Consider the following 18830-nt stretch of genomic DNA (forward strand, 5'->3'; position numbering starts at 1 on the left):
AGTGGAGAGTAGGAGAGCGGGGACGGGTAGGGGGTAGTTAGTTTGGTAAAAGTTACATGGTTACAAACAGTTACTGGAGCATGGTGATGCATACGAAGCAACTACATTGGCTTCCTGTGACGCAGCGGTCGATGTTTAAGACCGGATGCATGATCTTTAAGACATTGTCCAGTTTGTCCGAAATGGACAGGCCGGGTGGAGGTGTTGTAGTTAAGGCCCATGTCGGGGTCTTTGGCATGTTTTCTGGGGCGGTCTTGGGGACCGCGGCGTGCTGCGATGCTCTCAGTTTCCCCATTGCTGCGGCATCTGAAGGAGTAGTACGTGGTGTTGTGCCCACTGCATGTATGCTGGGTGATCCTGACGAAGGAGTGGCACCAACCTGACGGAGGATGGAACGCGCAGCCGTTCGATGGGCGTCTGGAATTGCAGGGGGGGCCTCGCTCCGGTCACCTCAGAGTTGATCTTGCCACTTAGTCGTTGCGATGTCAGAAACATTTGGATGGGGCCCGCAGCAAGAAAGGGCAGGCTTAAGGCTAGCACAGATGGCTGGGGGAATAGTAAAATCATTCAGGAACTCATCAAATAGACCGCCGGGCCCCCTGGCCGAGATGTATAAAGTCCAAATCAGGAGTGCTATAATGTATGGGGCAGTACTTTGGGATCATCTCCCTGCAGGTGGACTGCTGGCCAAATCTGAAAATAAGTTTATGAGGCAGCTTTTGGGTCTACCACTAAGTACTCCTCTTATCCCCCTACATATGGATCTTGGGATTAGACCCATAGAAAAGGAGATTGGACTGCGACCCTTGACTTTCTGGAGTAGACTATGGGCGACCCCCGAATTAACAGTCTACCAGTCTGAACTTAAGGCGATTCTGGGACTCCCAGGGGTGGGAAAACTACCCTTGGTTGTACACATAAAGATATGTGCGTCAGATTAGGCCGGTCAAACCTTTGGACCCACCCTGAGGAAGTGCCCCCGACAATATCGCGGTTAGAACTAGTTAAAGCTGTCAGAATGCTTAGACTGGCTGAAACTCGGGGGAGCACAAAACTAGGCCGCCTAACTTCTGACTTGCTTAATTTTAAAAACCTGTATCTATTTGAGTCTTTCCTTGATGTTGTTCAACCATCCATGGCAAGGAAGTTATATATACAGTTCAGATTGGGTTCCCTGCCAGTTCATGCATTTACAAACAAATGGTCAAAAGCTTCTACCATTGGATATCCTGCTTGTAACAGCCAAGAAGAGTCAGCCATTCATGTTTTCTTCTTCTGCCCTGGCTATAATGTAGCCAGGAGGCATTGGCTCTTACCACTTTGCAGGAACTTGGGGTATAGGCAGTTTCTGGGGGACTTTAGAGTTTTGAGAACTGACACCCATCCTCTGATTGTTTTTGCTGGGTCCCGTGTCCTCAATGCTATGTGGCATAGGCGCCGTAAGTTTTTTTAATTCCCCTTGCATATGTTAAACGACCCTTTTGAATTTTCTACTGTTTTACCATTATTAATTCATAAAATCGCTGTTTTAACTTCTTTTCAAATTTTTACATTCTTGTAACTGTTATGAAACTTGATCAATTCATTTACATTCTGGTTCTATTTTATAATGTTTATTGATGTTTTTATTGCGCAAATCCAGTGATATATGTATTATACTTTCTGCTTTTATGGTCTATAATGACTGAAATAATGCTTGGAAATGGAGTGGAAAGTAAGATGATAAACTAATAAAAAGAGTACATTGAGTGAAAAAGTACCATATAGGAGAAAGAGAACAAGTGGATGGAGGGGACAAGATGAACTAAGAATACAGGGGAGACAATAAAAGTTAAGGTGGAAAAGTGGGCAGAGAGGACAGTGCAAGAAAGGAGAAGAATGGATAGAAGCACAAGAAAGGAGAATGCAGGGTAGGGAAAGGAAGAGGAGGAAAAGCAAACTATGAGGACGAAAGAGCAAGAAAGGAGTGTGCAAGTGAGAAAATGGGATGAGGGAAATCAGACAGAAAGAGTGGGGAGAACTAGACCTGCTAAAGTGCACCCAGCTGGTTCTGGTAAGCAAGTGCGCAGATCTCACAAGGTGGCATTTATTTTAATTATCTAAAGTTGCACTCTGTAAAGCACTGCTCCTTTAACCTGTATCGTTTGAACTAGCACCTTGCAACGCTAGGACAGAATTAAATGGCAAGATTAGCACATACTTACTGATTGTGCTGGCCTGAAAGAGAACAGCGCAAACACAAGGAGATGATGGACGGACCGCTGAAACTTGTGTTCACAAGGAGATGATGGACGGACCGCTGAAACTTTTCAGACATTCATGCCTAGTCACAGATCTGGGATAAATCCATCATCATTCTTTAGCTCACTTTGCCACCCCATTTCAGACCCAGCTATATGCAAATCAGCCTTGACCCTGTACCTCATGTGAAAAGTACAGCCCAAACTGCCAAGCCAGGTCATCCCTGCACCGGAAAAAAAGCATCCCTGGACCGGTTTGGGGGTAACACCCTTCATCAGCCAGGCTAGCTTGAATCCAGTGGCACATTGAGCAAGGGAACCACTTCTGGGCATACCCTGCCAACTTAGTGTGAATAAAGCAAACACAATTAGATGATGGACGGAGCGCTGAAACTTTTCAGACACTCACTCCCAGTCACAGATGTTGCAATTGAAAGATGTTGATCTCTCTTATGGGCATTTCTAGGCCATACATTACACAAAAGGGAGTTCTGTAATGTATCTCAATGATGTGGGATAACGCATTTGTTTTCTTGCAATAAAATCTTGCTCATATTGTGGCATTGGAATGTCACTCATGAGGACACTGAAAACATTTAAATATCGCTCATGAGCCGGCAGAAAACATGGCAGCTATGGCTGAGAGCGCTACATTGCAGCAATCGCACTGTCTTCACTCTGCACAAAGTTGGGTTTAGCCACATAAGTAGAGTTAATACAGCTGAGAGCATTGCAGTGACTCACTATCTGCAGTATGATCAGGTCCTTTCCAGCCGTTATAAGATCTTAAAGTTTCTTGTTGCTCAAACGGATGTAGTTTTTGTTATTTATATATTTCCCTTGTCTTCATTCCTTCATTTTGCTTGCGGGAAAGTGTCACTCATAGCTGTTGAATGTCACTTATAATTACACTGAAATTATGAGAATGTCAAACCTATGCAGTCTGAAACCTTGGCAGCTATGCAAATATTTTGCTGCTTTACCCAACACCCCATCTCAGTTGAAAACGGCCCTCGCTGATGAAGGATATTACTGCCTAACTTTCTGTCATGCCTTTAGACAGGATGCTCACCCCACACCCTCATAGCCCGCCACAGAGAGGACAACGGGGTCAGAGTGGGAGAGCTAGTCAAGCACAACAGTGTGGTGTCTGCTAAAAGGTCATACTGTTTCCTGGATATGTTGAACATATACATAGGAACGAAGTTTTTCCCTTTTACCTTTTCTGTCACCTGTTGCTCAAGCAGCGTGGGTCCACAGGCTGGTTATGGACGATTGGATGGCGGGTGGCAGTTAGTCTGAGAGAAAGTAACTTGTGAACAGAATTAAAGTGTTTCTCTTCTACTCAGATTCTGCCGTTTCTACAGGCATGTAACGTACAGCTTCCCGTCCGTGCTTACAATTCTGTCTGACATTAGAGCTAGGGTGACCAGACGTCCCAGTTTTCCCCGGACGGTCCCCATTTTTGGCGAAGTGTCTCTGTGTCCCGACACTATCCGCCAAGTTAGTCAAATGTCCCTGTTTTAGAACAGTGTCCGGGGCAAACAGGGAAATGTCCCCGTTTTTAACTGTCCCGGTTGCGCGCATGCTCTGTTTGCATGCACTACCTTTGACTGTGACGTCACTGAGGTGTGCACGGTAGCAGGAAGGGAAATCCTTTGAAGAGAGACATTTTCTCTCAGGATTTTCCTTCTCTTTGTCCACGTCGCAGCGCCACCAACGTCATCATGGCAGTCATCACACAGCAGCTGGTTAGAACCACCTGTGACCAGGATGACCCTAATTTTACCTCCAGTCAGTGTGGCCCTGCTCTGCCTTAAAACGAGCGAGGTTCGGACAGTCTCCAACTAAAACAGAATCCAGCTGAAGCTTTGTGACGCTTCCACAGCCCAGCTGTACCAGTACCAGCACCGTCGACGGGACCCTGCCTCTGCATCAGAGATGCCTCAGCCTGGAGCCAGGATCATCTGTAGCCATACAACGAGACTTGCCCTGCCAGCCCGCAACATGAGTATTTTAATCCCTTTCCACACAGCAAACCACCTTGCCCGAGGCCTGACACACGAGCATAACTGCCATCACAGTCAGTGCCCAATTGTGGCTTGACCAGTAAATTTAAAAGCGATAAACCCCAGCAGAGTAAGTGTTCTCTTATAGTAATTTTTTGAACTAGGATCAGACTTACGTTTATATGCCCTTGTAGCACATCGGATTGGTTTACCTTTGTTTCGGTGTAAGATGGGCTGAAACCTGATCAATGAGTTGCTAGGTTTCAATATACGGGCTTAAATATTGTTACCTATTTCCTTGCTCTTTGTATCTTGCCTACCCCACTATAAGCAATGTAAAGCCTGCATTTTAAAACTTTGTCACATTAATAAAACTGCTGTAGGTACGTCTAAGAAGCACTGTTAGGTTTGCTGTCCTATAAATTGACGTGTTACAATATGTGCCAAGGCATTCGTTGCTGTTTGGTGACAAGAGTTTAACTGTTTAGATTTCTAAATTTCGTATTGGCTTCAAACTAGCACAAAGCCAGCCGGAGTGGACATTTAGCTGTCACTTTTCACCAAAATCGCATGAAAGTAGACCTATTAATCAGGATGATGGCATATGCAGTGGTACTACCCACTAACGTACACTTTTGCCACGGGTGGAGCAGAAAAAGAACAGCAATCATAGTTGGTAGGGCCTTTGCAACCCAGCAAAGCTATTACTAGAAGCAGGGCATAGCAGACATTTATCCAACAATATCTGCAAGAAACAGGCATGCAACCACTTGACGAAATAAGAGATGGGACTGAAAGGAATGATTTGCTGGAACAATCACATTGGGAGTCTTTTCAGGCTGCTCCTCATACATATATGGACTGCAATCAGATGGCTTGCCTAAGAAGACTTTTTACCAGCAGTCAGCTTTCCCACTCAGAGCCTCACTTGACTGAAGTTTTAGATTCTCTTACAGAAACCCTTGTCGGGCTTCAGTAAGTTTGATTCACACAGGTCAAAAGCTCTCCTTCATTGTGATGTCAAACTTTTTACTTCGATCTTAGAGTCCTGATTGGCCGTAGTATAGCTCTGTCTTAATTCACCTTATCAATCCGGATATATTAAGGTCAGAACCACCAGCAATAACACTAGGTTAGTGCAGTCCCCAATAAGGGTATGAGAACAGTCCAACTTCTCTGATAGTTCTCTGTTTAGAGGCTGAGAAGTTGTTTGATAGTGCAGAATACAGTTACCTGTTTAAGTTAACTGATAAAAGCATGATAAAAGCACCCTAGCATTGAGCTTAAAAACAAATATCAGGGCTCGTTGTGTGCACCCAGAGGCCACTCTAAAAAGGAATAAGCACTTGTCATCTACTATAGATCTGTCTCATCGTACTTGACAGGAATGTCCAGAGCTCCACTCCTTTAACCCCTTTGCTGCTGGCAGGATTCCCCCACTGTACTGGGGGGGGGGGGAGGGCACGCACAGCTCCTCGGTCCTCATGACGAGCTCAGCTCGTCTTAAACCACGGCACTCCGGTGCTTATGACGAGCTGAGCTCGTCATGACCACGCCTGTCCCAATGGAACGCTCAGCACAGCAGGGGAATCAGCCCAGTATGCGAGCGTTCCATTTAACGGGCGCGGTCATGACGAGCTGAGCTCGTCATGAGCACCGGAGCGCCGTGGCTCATGACGAGCTGAGCTCGTCATGAGCAAAGGAGGGGTTAACTAGTATCTTTAAAACATTTTTGTTTTAAAATCAATTCAATTTTATCAGAAAACATGCTTGGAATTTTAAGGCAAGGGTGGTCACCAACTATAGCAAATGGTGAGGCAAAGTGTGTTTAAATGAAATTAATGGTTACTGCCGATAAAAGACCTCTGATTTGTCGTCTGTAATGCTTCATCTCAGATTGTGGAGAGAGCTGTCACCGTAGTCCTTTTTCTATGTCTATGACAGCCGTCATATAGTCCTACTTTTATGTCGGTGGTTACTGCAAACCTTAGTCCTACTTCTATGTCTATGACCTGTCCCCGTTTTAGGTTTTGAGAATCTGGTCACCCTAATTAGAGCTCGTATAATTGTTACAACGAATGCGATGTTAAGTAAGTATTATTTATGCCTCAGTTTGTTTGCAAGACCTGACATTCCGATTAACCCGTGTGGTTCTGCACCTACTTAAAATGTAAAGTTAATGAGGAGACACGGTGCCCGCCCATTTGGCCATATATGTTAACTAGAGGTACTCTGTCAGAGAGAGTGAAACTGATGGATTGTGGTGCTGTTTTGTTCAGAGGTATGGCTGCCAGTGTCGCTGCCATCATAAAAAGCGGTTAGCGTTCCAGTTCTTTGCTAGCCGGATGAACTACATCGATGTTTCCGATGTGACTTCGTGGGTGACGTTTACGTGCTTACGGTACTCTCGCGAGAATAAAAACATAATATATTCTCGAAGCCGGTTAAGCGCAGTCTTTTGCTCTGTTCATTCGCTGAGTCAAGATGAGGTGAGGGAGCGCTTTCTTTCGAGAATTTATTTGCCTAAAGATAGCATGCTTTCCGATCCATGCGGATAGCCGGAGACCATGCGGACTCAAGTGCGCGCGCCAACTAGAGCGAATATGTTTGTAGGTGGTAAAAAAAGACCACGGGTAGTATTGGTACACGTGGGCCTTTCAACCGGCGCTGTCACCGCAGCATATTCACTGATCTACGAATATGAGTAATTGTCCAAATTTCTCGTCTCCTATTCACTCCTGTAATTTGGCTTTGCGTTACTAACTTAGTTTCGGCCCTGCACTACTCGCTTGAGCCTCTGTCTCTATACGATACTCTGTCCAACGCCCTCGCCGACTTTTCACGGGTATATGTTAATGGATGGGGGGCCAGGTATTGCTATAATCCGCAGTTCCGAGTCTTGAACGGCAGCTTAAAAGCCACATTGCTAACGGGCTTCCAACTAGCTCCCTTTCAACGTGTATAATAGGCTCCGCAACGGTAAACCGTGAGCGTAAAGTCAATATTCTGTTACGGTGAGATTGCCAGCGTTGATCACTCTTTACCAGTACTATCTTCTATCACTTAAATAGGGTGTGAATTATTTTGCCCGTGGTCCTTTTGAGTATCTCCCATAGTCGTCTGGCAAGGCTTGTGGGAAGAATGTTCATTCACAGTTGCTGCACGGGTACAACCGTATGCATTTAATTTATCCCATTATAAGTTGCGTTTAGAGGCTTGTATAGTGTGGCTGCCTGCAGAAATTGCCAGTTTCGACTATTTGCAAGCTTTCAGTCATTTTTTTTGGGAAAACGTTTCAATTACAATTACTCTTGATGCTTTCATACGATTGAAACGCCATGTCTTTCTTTTTGTTTGACGCCGTATCTATAACTGGGGTAGGTGAAGCAGTGGTACAGTGCCTGCTGTAGAAGACTTGTAGTACGATGATTGCTTTAATGTACGTGTATAATCATGGCTGAGGCGATACCTTCCTGAAAGTTTTTCTCTTGTCTCCCTGCAGTAGCAAAGTCTCCCGTGACACCCTGTACGAAGGGGTGAAAGAACTTCTACAGAATTCTACGCAGAAACCCCGCAAGTAAGCCCATATTTACTATTAGAAGGGGGCGGGTGTCATGGATAGTGTCGAAGTGGAAAAGATTTGTCTGTGGCTATCACAGATCGCACATCTTGGGAATGTTCTTGAACTAGACTTCTGTAAATGTATGTTGTAATTTGAAGTGTCTTGTACCTTTTTGATGTGACAGACTGGTTTACTCAATGTAAAGGAGTGGAGTAGCCCAGTCTAGTGCAGAACCTAGGGTTTCATACTAGGAGTGAAAAAGTGGTTCTGCCACTCTTAAGAAGTCCCAAACTATTTTTATACGATTGTCTCTAAAAATTGATAAGAACAGTTGACAATTAAGAGCGAAATGTACCTTTTGTCCAAAACAAGAAGCGCAAAAACTAATCCTTCACAGTAAATCGGTGTTTTTGAAAAATTAGTGTAAACTTACTTCAATACATATATTTACATACACAGAACCGTTCTTCTGAGAACATTTAGGACTTTGATGACCACAAACAATAAAATATTTACGTGTCACAACATATTGCCCAAAATACATGGACATGTACTACAAAGAGAAATTATATCTGAACCGTGCGAAGTTTTGAGAAAAAAGAATTATCAGCCCAGTGAGTGATTAATCAAATATTTGGTTTGTTATCCTGGGTGATCAACATTCAGCGTAGACGTTTCGACCCCTGAAAAATGCGCAATATAACAGTCTCGGTGGGGGTCTTCCTCGGGACTAACTGGAAGATCTGTGTAGCCTTTGTGGGGTTTCCGCCCTGTCATCTATTCGTGGCACGATAGACCTAGTCTCGTGCTGTAAGTGATCTGGTCACTTCACAGATTAATCTGGTATGCCATTCCTTCAGCGTTTTGGTCTTCCTGGGTAACTGTTTACACAAACAGCTACAGAGGACGAGGGTTGCCTGTAGCTCTGAGGATAAGAAAATCAAGCCTGTAGCTCTGAGGATAAGAAAATCAAGCAGTTTCAAAAGGTGATTAACAAGCCTTTGAAGATGATGGGAGGGCCGTGTGAGGACGCGGAAGGACCTTTATAGTCACCCTCCCCTTTTCTCAAGATAATTCCCCATGGAGTCCCGTGCGCCAGAGGAATGGCATACAATATTAATCTTATAAGTGACCAGATCACTTATAGCAAGCGACTAGGGCTATCGTGCCACGAATAGATGACTGGGTGGAAGCCCCACAAAGGCTACACCGATCTTCCAGTTAGTCCCGAGGAAGACCCCAGAGACGGTTATAATAGCACGCATTTTTCAGGGGTTGAAATGTCGACGCTTTAAGTGTTGATGATCACCCAGGATAACAAACCAATTATTTTATTAATTACTCACTAGACTGATTTTTTTCTCAAACCTTCGCACTGTGTTCAGATATAATTTTTCTTTGTAGTACATGTCATGTATTTTGTGCAATCTGTTGTGACATGTACATATTTTAATGTTTGTGCTCATCTAAGTCCTAAATATTCTCAGAAGAACTGTTCTGTGTATGTAAATATATGTATTCAAGTAAGTAACACTCATTTTTCAAGAACACTGATATAAAAAATGTATCGTGGAGAATGAGTTTTTGTTCTTGGTTTGGACATAGGATACATTTCACTAATTTGTTGACTGTTCTCATCCATTTGGAGAGACCAAATTGTATAAATAGTTTTGGATTTCTTAAAATGGTACAACCACTTTTTCGCTCAGTGACTGGTTCATTGAAGCATGCCCTTGGGTATCAGCATTTGTATAGAATCACCAGCCTGTCTCCAACACATTCTTGATAAGGACACCCTTTTTTAAGTACCCTTATGTGGTTTCCTGACTGTATTTTTTATTTTATTTTTTGTGCAGTGTTGAGCTTTACTATAGTACTAGTTCGTGCAATTGGAAAGATTTTTTGTGGGTTTAATTGCTGGTTACTGTATATAGAAAATGTTGGGCTTCCCACAAAGTCTTCTTAATATGTAATGTTCAGGGGTATGTAGGCTCTTGTTGAACAGTACGCACATTTTGATGCCTGATTGGTCTATCAGCAGCAGGTGAGGCAAGATGTGTGCAAATTAAGGCACTTTGTTTGGAAGGTGGTGCAGTAATGAGTTAAACATGTACTTCTCAGGCATGAAAATGTTCATTTGTTCTCTTAATCTTTTTAAAAAAAAACTTCTGTTGTATTGTTTGTCTTTCATGACAATATGTTGAATTAAAGACCAATTGAGTTTAACATGGTTCAGAAAAGATTTGATGATAGTATACATTTCTTAGTTTTTTGTGGCCTTGACTTATACATTGATTGGTCTTTCTTTTTTGTAGGTTCTTGGAAACTGTGGAGCTGCAGATTAGTCTGAAGAACTATGACCCTCAGAAGGACAAGCGTTTCTCAGGCACAGTCAGGTTCGACAATCTCTGATTCACCCAGCCTTCTGCCTGCACTTCAACCATTTTGTCGTGTATACCACTTCTCTCAATCTTGTTTCAAATGGTTACTGTTTGTGTAACCAGTGGGGTGCAGTGCAGAACCGCCCGGGTAGTTCAGACCACCCACATCAAGTGGGCATGGCTGGACGGACCTCCACCCTGGGTCTTAAAACATGAGGGGAGGTGAAGGAAGGCTTTTGCTAACCTCACCGACCATTTGTATAAACTGTGCCCTTATGGAGGATAGAGATGTTAGCACGTGTGGTAAGGCTTTTCTGAAATTCCTCCTTTGCCTTAGACTTGGTGGTTTTCTGTTAGTAATGTTCCTCTTTTCAACAGGCTCAAGTCCTGCCCCCGTCCGAAGTTCTCTGTTTGCGTCCTGGGAGACCAGCAACATTGTGATGAGGCCAAGGCTGTTGACATGCCCCACATGGACATAGAAGCACTGAAGAAGCTCAATAAAAACAAGAAGATGGTCAAAAAACTGGGTGAGTGTAACAAGTGCATATGGTTCACTTTATACTGCAGCAGAATTTGAAAATGCAGAGTGTCTAATTGGGCACAACTAGCGGAACAGTGACAAGTAAGCGGCCATGAATCCGGCTGCACCCCTTGGTGTGCTGAATGGTTCTCTAGAGACATGGTGTCCATTGTGTGTGTACATTTTAGGCTATCCATTTTGACATTGGGGGGCTCGAAAAAACATAAAAATTGCACTAGACCTGGCGGTCTAGTAATGTTACATACTTTACCTAACAAACGCACTTGACAACTGATTTAAAGCCTAGCAAATGTGGCAAGTTAGCAAGATTTAATAGCATTTTTATTGCTCAGTAACTTTGTGAGTAATAAAGATGCCTTTAAATCTTGCTATCTTGTCACATTTGCTCTGCTTTTAGAGGCAGAGGTCAAGTGTCAGTTTGTCTTCCTACTCACCAGAAAGGGCGAGTAGGACCCTCAAATAGCTCGTCCTTATTGAATTTGACTGGCAAGTGCGAGCTGATTTTTTTTTTTTGAGCCCCGAGTCTGCAAACCTACTAACTTGTATGCTTTCAAGGTTTTCAACAACTCTTCTATAATCTTTTCCCATACAGAGAAATGTTGAAATTTGCTCCTGACAATGGCAGACGTACGTCTTTTTCTGGAGTTGGGGGGGGGAGGGGGGGGAGTGGTTGAAGGGAAAGTGAATTTGAAAATGATTTTCGCTTGAGCAAATCTACACATGCTTATTCTGAAATGTAGTTCACAAATTTTCTCGGGTACTATTTCTTGTGTTCTGGGAATTCGTGAACACTGTATAGCTTAATGCAAGGACGTATACCATTGGTGCACTATTGTGACTTTCTTTAATAATTGGGTCCCTATTATAGTCTGGAGTTTACCATGACCTTTTGCTTTTATTCAAATTCTGTTTCGGCTGGCTTCACTGAGTGACCTCAGCATTCTACTTTTTCGCAAGTAGCATGTATCTTAAAAAGTAGTTTTGTTCAGTGGCAGTAACTACTTAAAACCAAAAATTTATTTTGCATTTGCCAATGTTTATAATAGTGAGTGTCTGGCAGCTCCCACGCCAATATGGTTTTACAGAAACTATGGCAAAACAATTCCCAAGGACAACTAAAGAGGGCCACCAATTTCAGACCACCTGGCTTTGTCAATGCTTATTGTTTCCCCATAATCTTATTGAAACTGCTACACTGGTTTTCCATTATGAATATTTTTGGGGAATACTGCCATGCATCAACACGTAAAATGATGCTGCAATGAAATGCTACCTGACATACAGTAGTTTATCAAACTATTTTTTCCTGATTGTTTGCATTTTCATCAATTTTATTTTGAAAGCAATTCGTTTTCAAGCTTCTGCAAATATTTGCTTCAAATTAGAGCGTTCTGGGAGCATTATACATAGCCTCGTGTTGCTAAACTTTGAAAACTTGTGTACACTTATACTGGAACTACAGTCAGTAGATCAGTTGGAGCTTACAAAATTTACTTCGTGCTCACCCTAATAAAGGCTTTCAATTAAAGAACCATGAATGCAAGTTTGAACAGCATTAACATATGAGTATACATCTGTTCTAATTTCAGCTAAGAAGTATGATGCCTTCTTGGCATCGGAGTCTCTGATTAAGCAGATACCCCGTATCCTGGGACCTGGTCTAAACAAAGCTGGAAAATTCCCTTCGCTCTTGACCCACAATGAAAACATGGTGGCAAAGGTTGATGAAGTGAAATCCACCATCAAGTTTCAAATGAAGAAGGTAAGCTTTTGAAATTGAGTAATTCAGATGTGGAGCATGCAAATTGTAGCCTCTTGTAAATGATAGGGAGTTATTGAACTGCAACGGGTCCAATATCTTAAGTTTTATAAAGTGATGTTCTCTTGGAACGCTGTTCAGACATGAAGTTGTTGGAAAAATAGGTCTATTCTGGTCTTGTAGTTAACTGCAACCCCATTCCTTTGTGAAGATAAACAATAGTGGTTTTGGAGAATTTCTGGAATAATTAATAGTTTGGCTTAGGTCCAGAGGTTGGGGGATACAGGTATTCCACAAAATGGGTCACATTAATCCACTTGTTTTATCTTAAACTAGCTGCATGAATATTGGGTAGCGGAAAGGAAAACAAAAGATCAGTCCATCTCCCGAGTCCTTACTTATAAGAAAGGAGATGCTTCCTAGACATCTGGCCCAGTCAGAAGGTTTTGGTAGGGACTTAGTTTCCCCCTCTTACAAGGGGATGCGTCTCAAGATTTTCATGCAGAGAAGTTTCGTTCATCTAGTGGGAAACATGGTTCCAGAACAAGGTGGCGCTATGCTCCTGCATTCATGGGAGGACACCAAATTTAACAGCTTTCAACAGACGGGGCTCTCATTGGGGATATAGGTGTTTTTCCTGTTCCATTAACTTTTCAGTGTTGGTGGCGTTTTTTTTGTCATCCCCCTAAAGGCTAGGGCTGCTGTGATTTGGATATTCCCCTTTTGCCTTTTCCTAGCTTGTATCTAAATCTGATTACTTTTTATTTCACCCCAAAAATGTATTGCTATATTAATACATTTTTGGCTATTTTGAACGCATTTTTTTTCTGTTTATCTAGGTCCTCTGCCTCGCAGTTGCTGTTGGCCATGTTAAAATGACAGAGGATGAGCTGGTGTACAACATCCATCTTGCCATTAACTTCTTGGTCTCACTGCTGAAAAAGAACTGGCAGAATGTGCGGGCTTTGTACATCAAGAGCACAATGGGAAAGCCCCAACGCCTGTATTAAGCCCTGCATTGACAGAATAAATTTTTATAAAGCTTGAATGTCTTTTAATTTGATCCATTTGATAATCGTATACCTCTGAGTTAATGGTGTCTCAAGGTCTGTCTGACAAAGTGGTAATAGATGCATATGTATTGCTTACTTTCTGTGCACTCAATACTTCATGTCCAGATTTGGCCAAAAGAGTGACTTCCACACTGTTTAAACCTGGTGTCTGCACCTGCAGTTATTCGTATCGCCGCCACAGGTGGTGAGGAAACAAGACTGTATCTGGTTCACCTTGCAGCAATAACTCTATGGTAATGTCCGTCTAGTCCCGCACACATTTCCTTAACTGACCGAGGCTGGCATGTTCATTTTGACTGGTGTCATGCTGGGGCATTTAGCCTGAAGTATGTTGAAGTTTTATGGGTTAAGCCAGTCACTCAAAGCACTGGGAGCAAAAAGGTATCCTGAAATGTAGACATCTCACTGTCTTATTTCCACATTTCATGAAGCAACATTTCGCTGCTCTAATGCACCAAAAATCAGGAAATGCCATCAATTTCAAATTGATGAATTGGCTCATTCAAAAACTAGTTTCAGATCAACAGAAAAGTTAGAATTTTACTGCGAAATTTAAAGTAATCGTAAGTCAATGTCTTAAAGGCATTCAATGAAAATTATACCAAGAATGCAAAAATCTATAACTAGTCTTAAATGGGTAGGAAGATAAATCCGAAAAATGGTTGCATTTCTAGTAGAACTGGAGTTCTCTGCACCCATACATGTATGGTGTTTCTGCAATTTTAAAAGCAAAAATAATGTATAATCTGCTCACTTATCAGCAAATGTAGCATTTCATCAGCAAATCTGAGCATGAAAAATAAGTCCTCGTCTTAACTCCAAAGCACTAACCCACTCTGAATAATTATTCAGCCCCCATTGCTAATGTTGTCAGAAAATGGAACAAAACTATGAATAATGGCATGGGTGAATTGTCACAGTGAACAAGGGGAAGGTCCTTGGTAAATGTTCGCATTGACATTTTATTTAGCATAACAGTGGAATTAAACCTATCCCGGTTTGACAGTGATGCAGAGTTGGGGTAGAGAAGGTGGAGTGCATGGGGAAAGGAGTGACTGGTGATTTCCATCTTTTATAAGATGGTATTTTTGTCAGGACTGGTATTCGTTAATGTACCAAAAAAGGCGGTAAAACACAGAAAATGTCTCAAAAGCAACCATACTATATGTAAATGCCCCACCCAGATTATTCCATGTTCACTGAAGTACAATAAGGTTTAACTAGTCCTATATTATAACACTTTTTTTCCTGGGCGGCCTTAGGGTGTTCGTTGTACTGAGTGGATTGAGTCTAGATTTCCTGCTGGCATTAGGAGTAATTCAATACAGCTGTAACTTCTCCCTTTCTTTCCCTTCCTATGCAAATATCGGACCATGGGATGTAACCTGGTCAGGCAGTGCAGATTTTATGTTCAGGACCGATGTATAGATCCTGATCTTTCTTCACCCCAAAAGTACCATTCTTTCTCATCTTATGGAGCTTCCTCCTGTGGGTCTCTTGGTTCATTTAGTCTGGGACTGGATCCAATACGAAACTGACCATTTTTAGTTTTTTCTTGCCCCATTTATTCTACTCCTTAAATCACGGTTTCATAATCTAGCACAGTATTTGGCCACCTGCTCAGAATATTTATTTCCAATACTGACCAGATCTTATTCAGCCTTATGGACTTGCTCATTACTGGTCAATTGTCTTGTGCTGAGCTGGTGTACGAGTTGGCAAATCTCAAATGTGAAATAAACTCAATTCACGTATATATCACTTAGTTCAATTGCAATAGATACTGTTGCAATTGCTTTCAAACAGCCAGGAAGACTTGCAGCTACTGGATCCAACACTTGTGATTGCCTCACGATTCCTCATGTTTGTGTTAACATTGCATGTGCACACCTTTTCCATTACAAAAAGTAAAACTCCAAAATTATAATTGGGCATTTATAGAGTATGTGCATTACTTAAACGTTCTCTCAAAACATGAAAACGTTCAGCCGAATGATACTGGATGTTGGGTGCCACTTCAGGTCACCCGTACTAGCTGTGTTTTGCTACGGAAGAAAAGTTTGGAATTGGATCACAAGCAAAAAATCCCCAAGCACAGCCTCTGCTCTGGGTGGTAGGAGGATTCACTTACAGAATTGTTATTTTGAGATTTGCATTGTTCCCTTTTCAACGTGATGGCAAGATGAAACACTTTTTCTCGGAGTTTTTTTGTTGTAATTTCCCTTTTACAGTACTACATTTTTACAAAGGAAACCTTGTGCCCATTGTCTACTAATTCATTGCAGAAGAGAAACTAAAGTTTCTACTTGGATGCAACCAAGTAGATTATCAATATATTGCCCAGTGACTGGGCAACTTTACATTTTCTAGATGTTAAGGATTTTACTAAAAACTGAACGACTTTTTACCCTTGTGGGATCTGAGAATTTATTTTTAAATTGGAGAGCAAATAAGTATTGACTGTCCACTCGGAATAAGTAAATGACTGTACCACTCTGCATCTGATTACTGCTGGAATGGGATCACTTTATTTCTTAATTCCCGCACTGTTCTCCATTAACCACTTTTTATTTAGACCCCTTAGCGGTTATCAGCTTGTGGCAATTTTTTTTGCAGCAAACTCAAATTTCACAGTATTTATGCAGTGGGCAAAGAATGTGCATGCTACAAAAATACAGCATGCTTGTGCTCTGTCAATGCAGGAGACTGCTATGTCAGTCTAACTTTGCAGTCTCCAGCAGCGCAGAGTCTGGAACCGGAGGGTGGCTGATACCAGAGAGCAGATTAAAATATGAAACCTGCTCTTTTTGGCTTCAGACCACTTGTGGGGCGGGGGTGGCTGCAGAGAAGGTTAAGGATAGGTAAAACCAGCATTGGCAATGCCAATTGGGCTTGGCACATTAATGATTTTAGTGGAGTAGTTGCCATTATAAATATATGAATATACTGTGTTTAGTATCGGATGAATAAATTAGCAGGTTAGCAATGACTTTAGAAGTAGCAGAATAGTAATGCAGCAGTTTTACCAGTAAAGCAGTTTCAACATAAGCAATAGAGTAGTGATAGCAGTTGAGTTACCAGGAGAGCAGTGATAACTTAGCAAGAGTATTAATAGTTGTGTTAGTAAAGCAGCAGTGATAGTAGTGCAGACATGCCTGCCAGGGGGGCCTACAGGCCAGTGCGCGCGCACACAGGGCCAAATGAGTGCTACACACCCACACACCTTCACGATGGTTCAGGCAGCGGCATTGCTCCTCTGTAATGCACCTGGTCATCTTGTGGAGTCAATGCAGGTAATTGCGTTTGAGCAGCAGGCCGGTCCGCCATGCCTCTGCACACGCAATAGTAGTGAATGGGATGCAGTTAGTCTGGTTCATTCAGCACGTTGTCTGGCTCTCTCCAGGGCGAGCAGTTCATGGTGCACGGTGAAATGTGCCCAATGGACTCATAATTACAACTGCAGGAGTGGCGGTCCCTGGCGGAAGACCACTGGACGCCTGGGGCAAGTTGCCGCGCAGAGCGGTAGGCTGGGTAGGCCGCAGAACGAACTCCCTTAGGCCACGGCTCCACAGCAGAGTCGCATCTGACTTGGGCTTCAGTCAGGCAGGCCCGGGTCATCTCTTCGCCACTGCAGTCCCAGGTACAGCTCTGCAGGCCCCACAGGTGATCCACCGGTCCACGGCCGAATGCCTCAGCTAGGATATGTTCCTCTACTTAAGTGTGGCTCAGGGAAGAAGTCACATTGACGGCCCCAAGTCCCCGCGGGTGTGACCAGCAGGCAGGGCTGGGTTCGGCCGTGCGTGCCCCCAGGGAAGTGATACCAGGTGCAGTTTGCGCTACGGGGAGCTCCGCAGTAGGCTGGTGTTGTAAAGTAGCGGATAGCAAGCAACATTGAGCAGAACGCAATAATATAAAAAAAGTTCTGCCAACCAACTATTCAAAAATAAAAGTGTGAGGAACCAGTATTTAGGCAGTGCTCTTCTGCCTACAGAGTAAGACTTTTGGGGCGCATGCGCACAAAGTAAAGTATCGCGCGCAAGAGTGGACAGGTCAGGCAAAGAGTCACATAGAAAAAAAAGCATTTGCATTTGTAATAGGACTTGTATTTATGCGAGTCCTATTGCATTGTAAACAAAAATGCGGGCGAAGAAGGCAGGAACGGAAGTGAGTAGGGGTTGGTGGTGGCGGCCAGACAAGTCTCAAACTGGGAGGGTACAGGGGAAGGCAGGGGAACAAAAGAGTTGCTGAAGTAAAGGAGCTGATAAGCATTGAATGATTAACATGACGTCATGGCAGTAAGGTGGATGGACTAATATGCTGGCAACCAATCTGAATGCAGCATTTCAGATTTGAGCCAATCAAAAGCATGGGCAGAGCTTCCCTCACAATACTGTACACAGCATCTCTCGACAAGACCGCGCCTGTGCTGCCTAGCAGAGACCTAAAAAGTAAGAAACATGAAGAAAAATATTGGATTGTTGGAGCAGAAGGCTTATACCTCTACCTTTTCCAGGGGCCAGGTCGCTCCCCCTGCCGCCAACAGCTCCCTCTGTGTGTGCTCTCACCCGCTGCTGCCACCAACAGGGTTTGAGCCTCCTGTGCCTCGACCAGCACTCTGACTGCGGTTTGATCTGACGCTTGTTTTCTTAATCACTGCTGTAAACTTGCCACTTGTATTTTTTGCCTGCTTATTTCTCTGGTTTTCCGCCCTCTGCCACCCCCCCCCCCCCCCCCCCCCCTTGCCTTCTGTCATTGTTTTCCTGCCGCTTCCCTCGTGGCCACGCACCCTCGCTGCCCTGCTTCTCCTCCCTCCCCGCCTTCATGGCGACCGCAGCTCGACTGCGCAGCGGACGCGCTGAAGGTGCGCCACAGGCAAGCCCGTCTGTGCCCTTCCGCACCTGGACCGCGCCCAGCGCCAGGACCCCGAAGTCGCCATGACACCAGACTGCACTACGATTCCAGCACCCTCCACGCACTCAACACCGGACGAGACCACTCCTGCTACCAGGCCACCCTGAAGCACACCCAAGGGCCCTTCTCCTGCCATAACTACAGCTTCATCAGCATCCGGCCTGCCAAACCATCAACCAGAGAACCAAACCACCTCAGATGCATCCTCCTCAACACCCGCTCCGCTCGCAAGCACGCCATCGAACTCTGGGACCTCCTAGTCTCAACCACCCCCAATGTCTCCTTCCTGATGGAGACCTGGCTGAACGCCACCCCGGCACCAGACGTCGCCATAGCCATCCCAGAGGGGGTACA

At 43.8% G+C, this 18830-nt stretch overlaps 1 protein-coding gene across 1 annotated transcript; it reads left to right on the top strand.

Annotated features, from left to right (window-relative positions):
* The first annotated feature begins 6487 nt into the window (after positions 1 to 6487).
* RPL10A (ribosomal protein L10a) lies at positions 6488 to 13540 on the top strand. Its single transcript, XM_086923241.1, has 6 exons — positions 6488 to 6738; positions 7752 to 7826; positions 10127 to 10207; positions 10571 to 10719; positions 12323 to 12495; positions 13332 to 13540. The coding sequence occupies exons 1-6, from the start codon at positions 6734 to 6736 to the stop codon at positions 13500 to 13502; spliced, it is 654 nt and encodes a 217-aa protein (XP_086779367.1). The 5' UTR covers positions 6488 to 6733; the 3' UTR covers positions 13503 to 13540.
* Positions 13541 to 18830: the final 5290 nt, after the last annotated feature.

The sequence above is a fragment of the Lissotriton vulgaris genome, chromosome 5 (genome assembly GCF_964263255.1).
Source record: "Lissotriton vulgaris chromosome 5, aLisVul1.2, whole genome shotgun sequence".
NCBI lineage: Eukaryota > Metazoa > Chordata > Amphibia > Caudata > Salamandridae > Lissotriton > Lissotriton vulgaris.

Excerpts from the sequence above, each read along its gene's own strand:
- RPL10A (XM_086923241.1), top strand. Across the intron at positions 7,827-10,126 it reads TCTACGCAGAAACCCCGCAA|GTTCTTGGAAACTGTGGAGC; the intron begins GTAAGCCCATAT and ends TCTTTTTTGTAG. Across the intron at positions 10,208-10,570 it reads CGTTTCTCAGGCACAGTCAG|GCTCAAGTCCTGCCCCCGTC; the intron begins GTTCGACAATCT and ends TCTTTTCAACAG.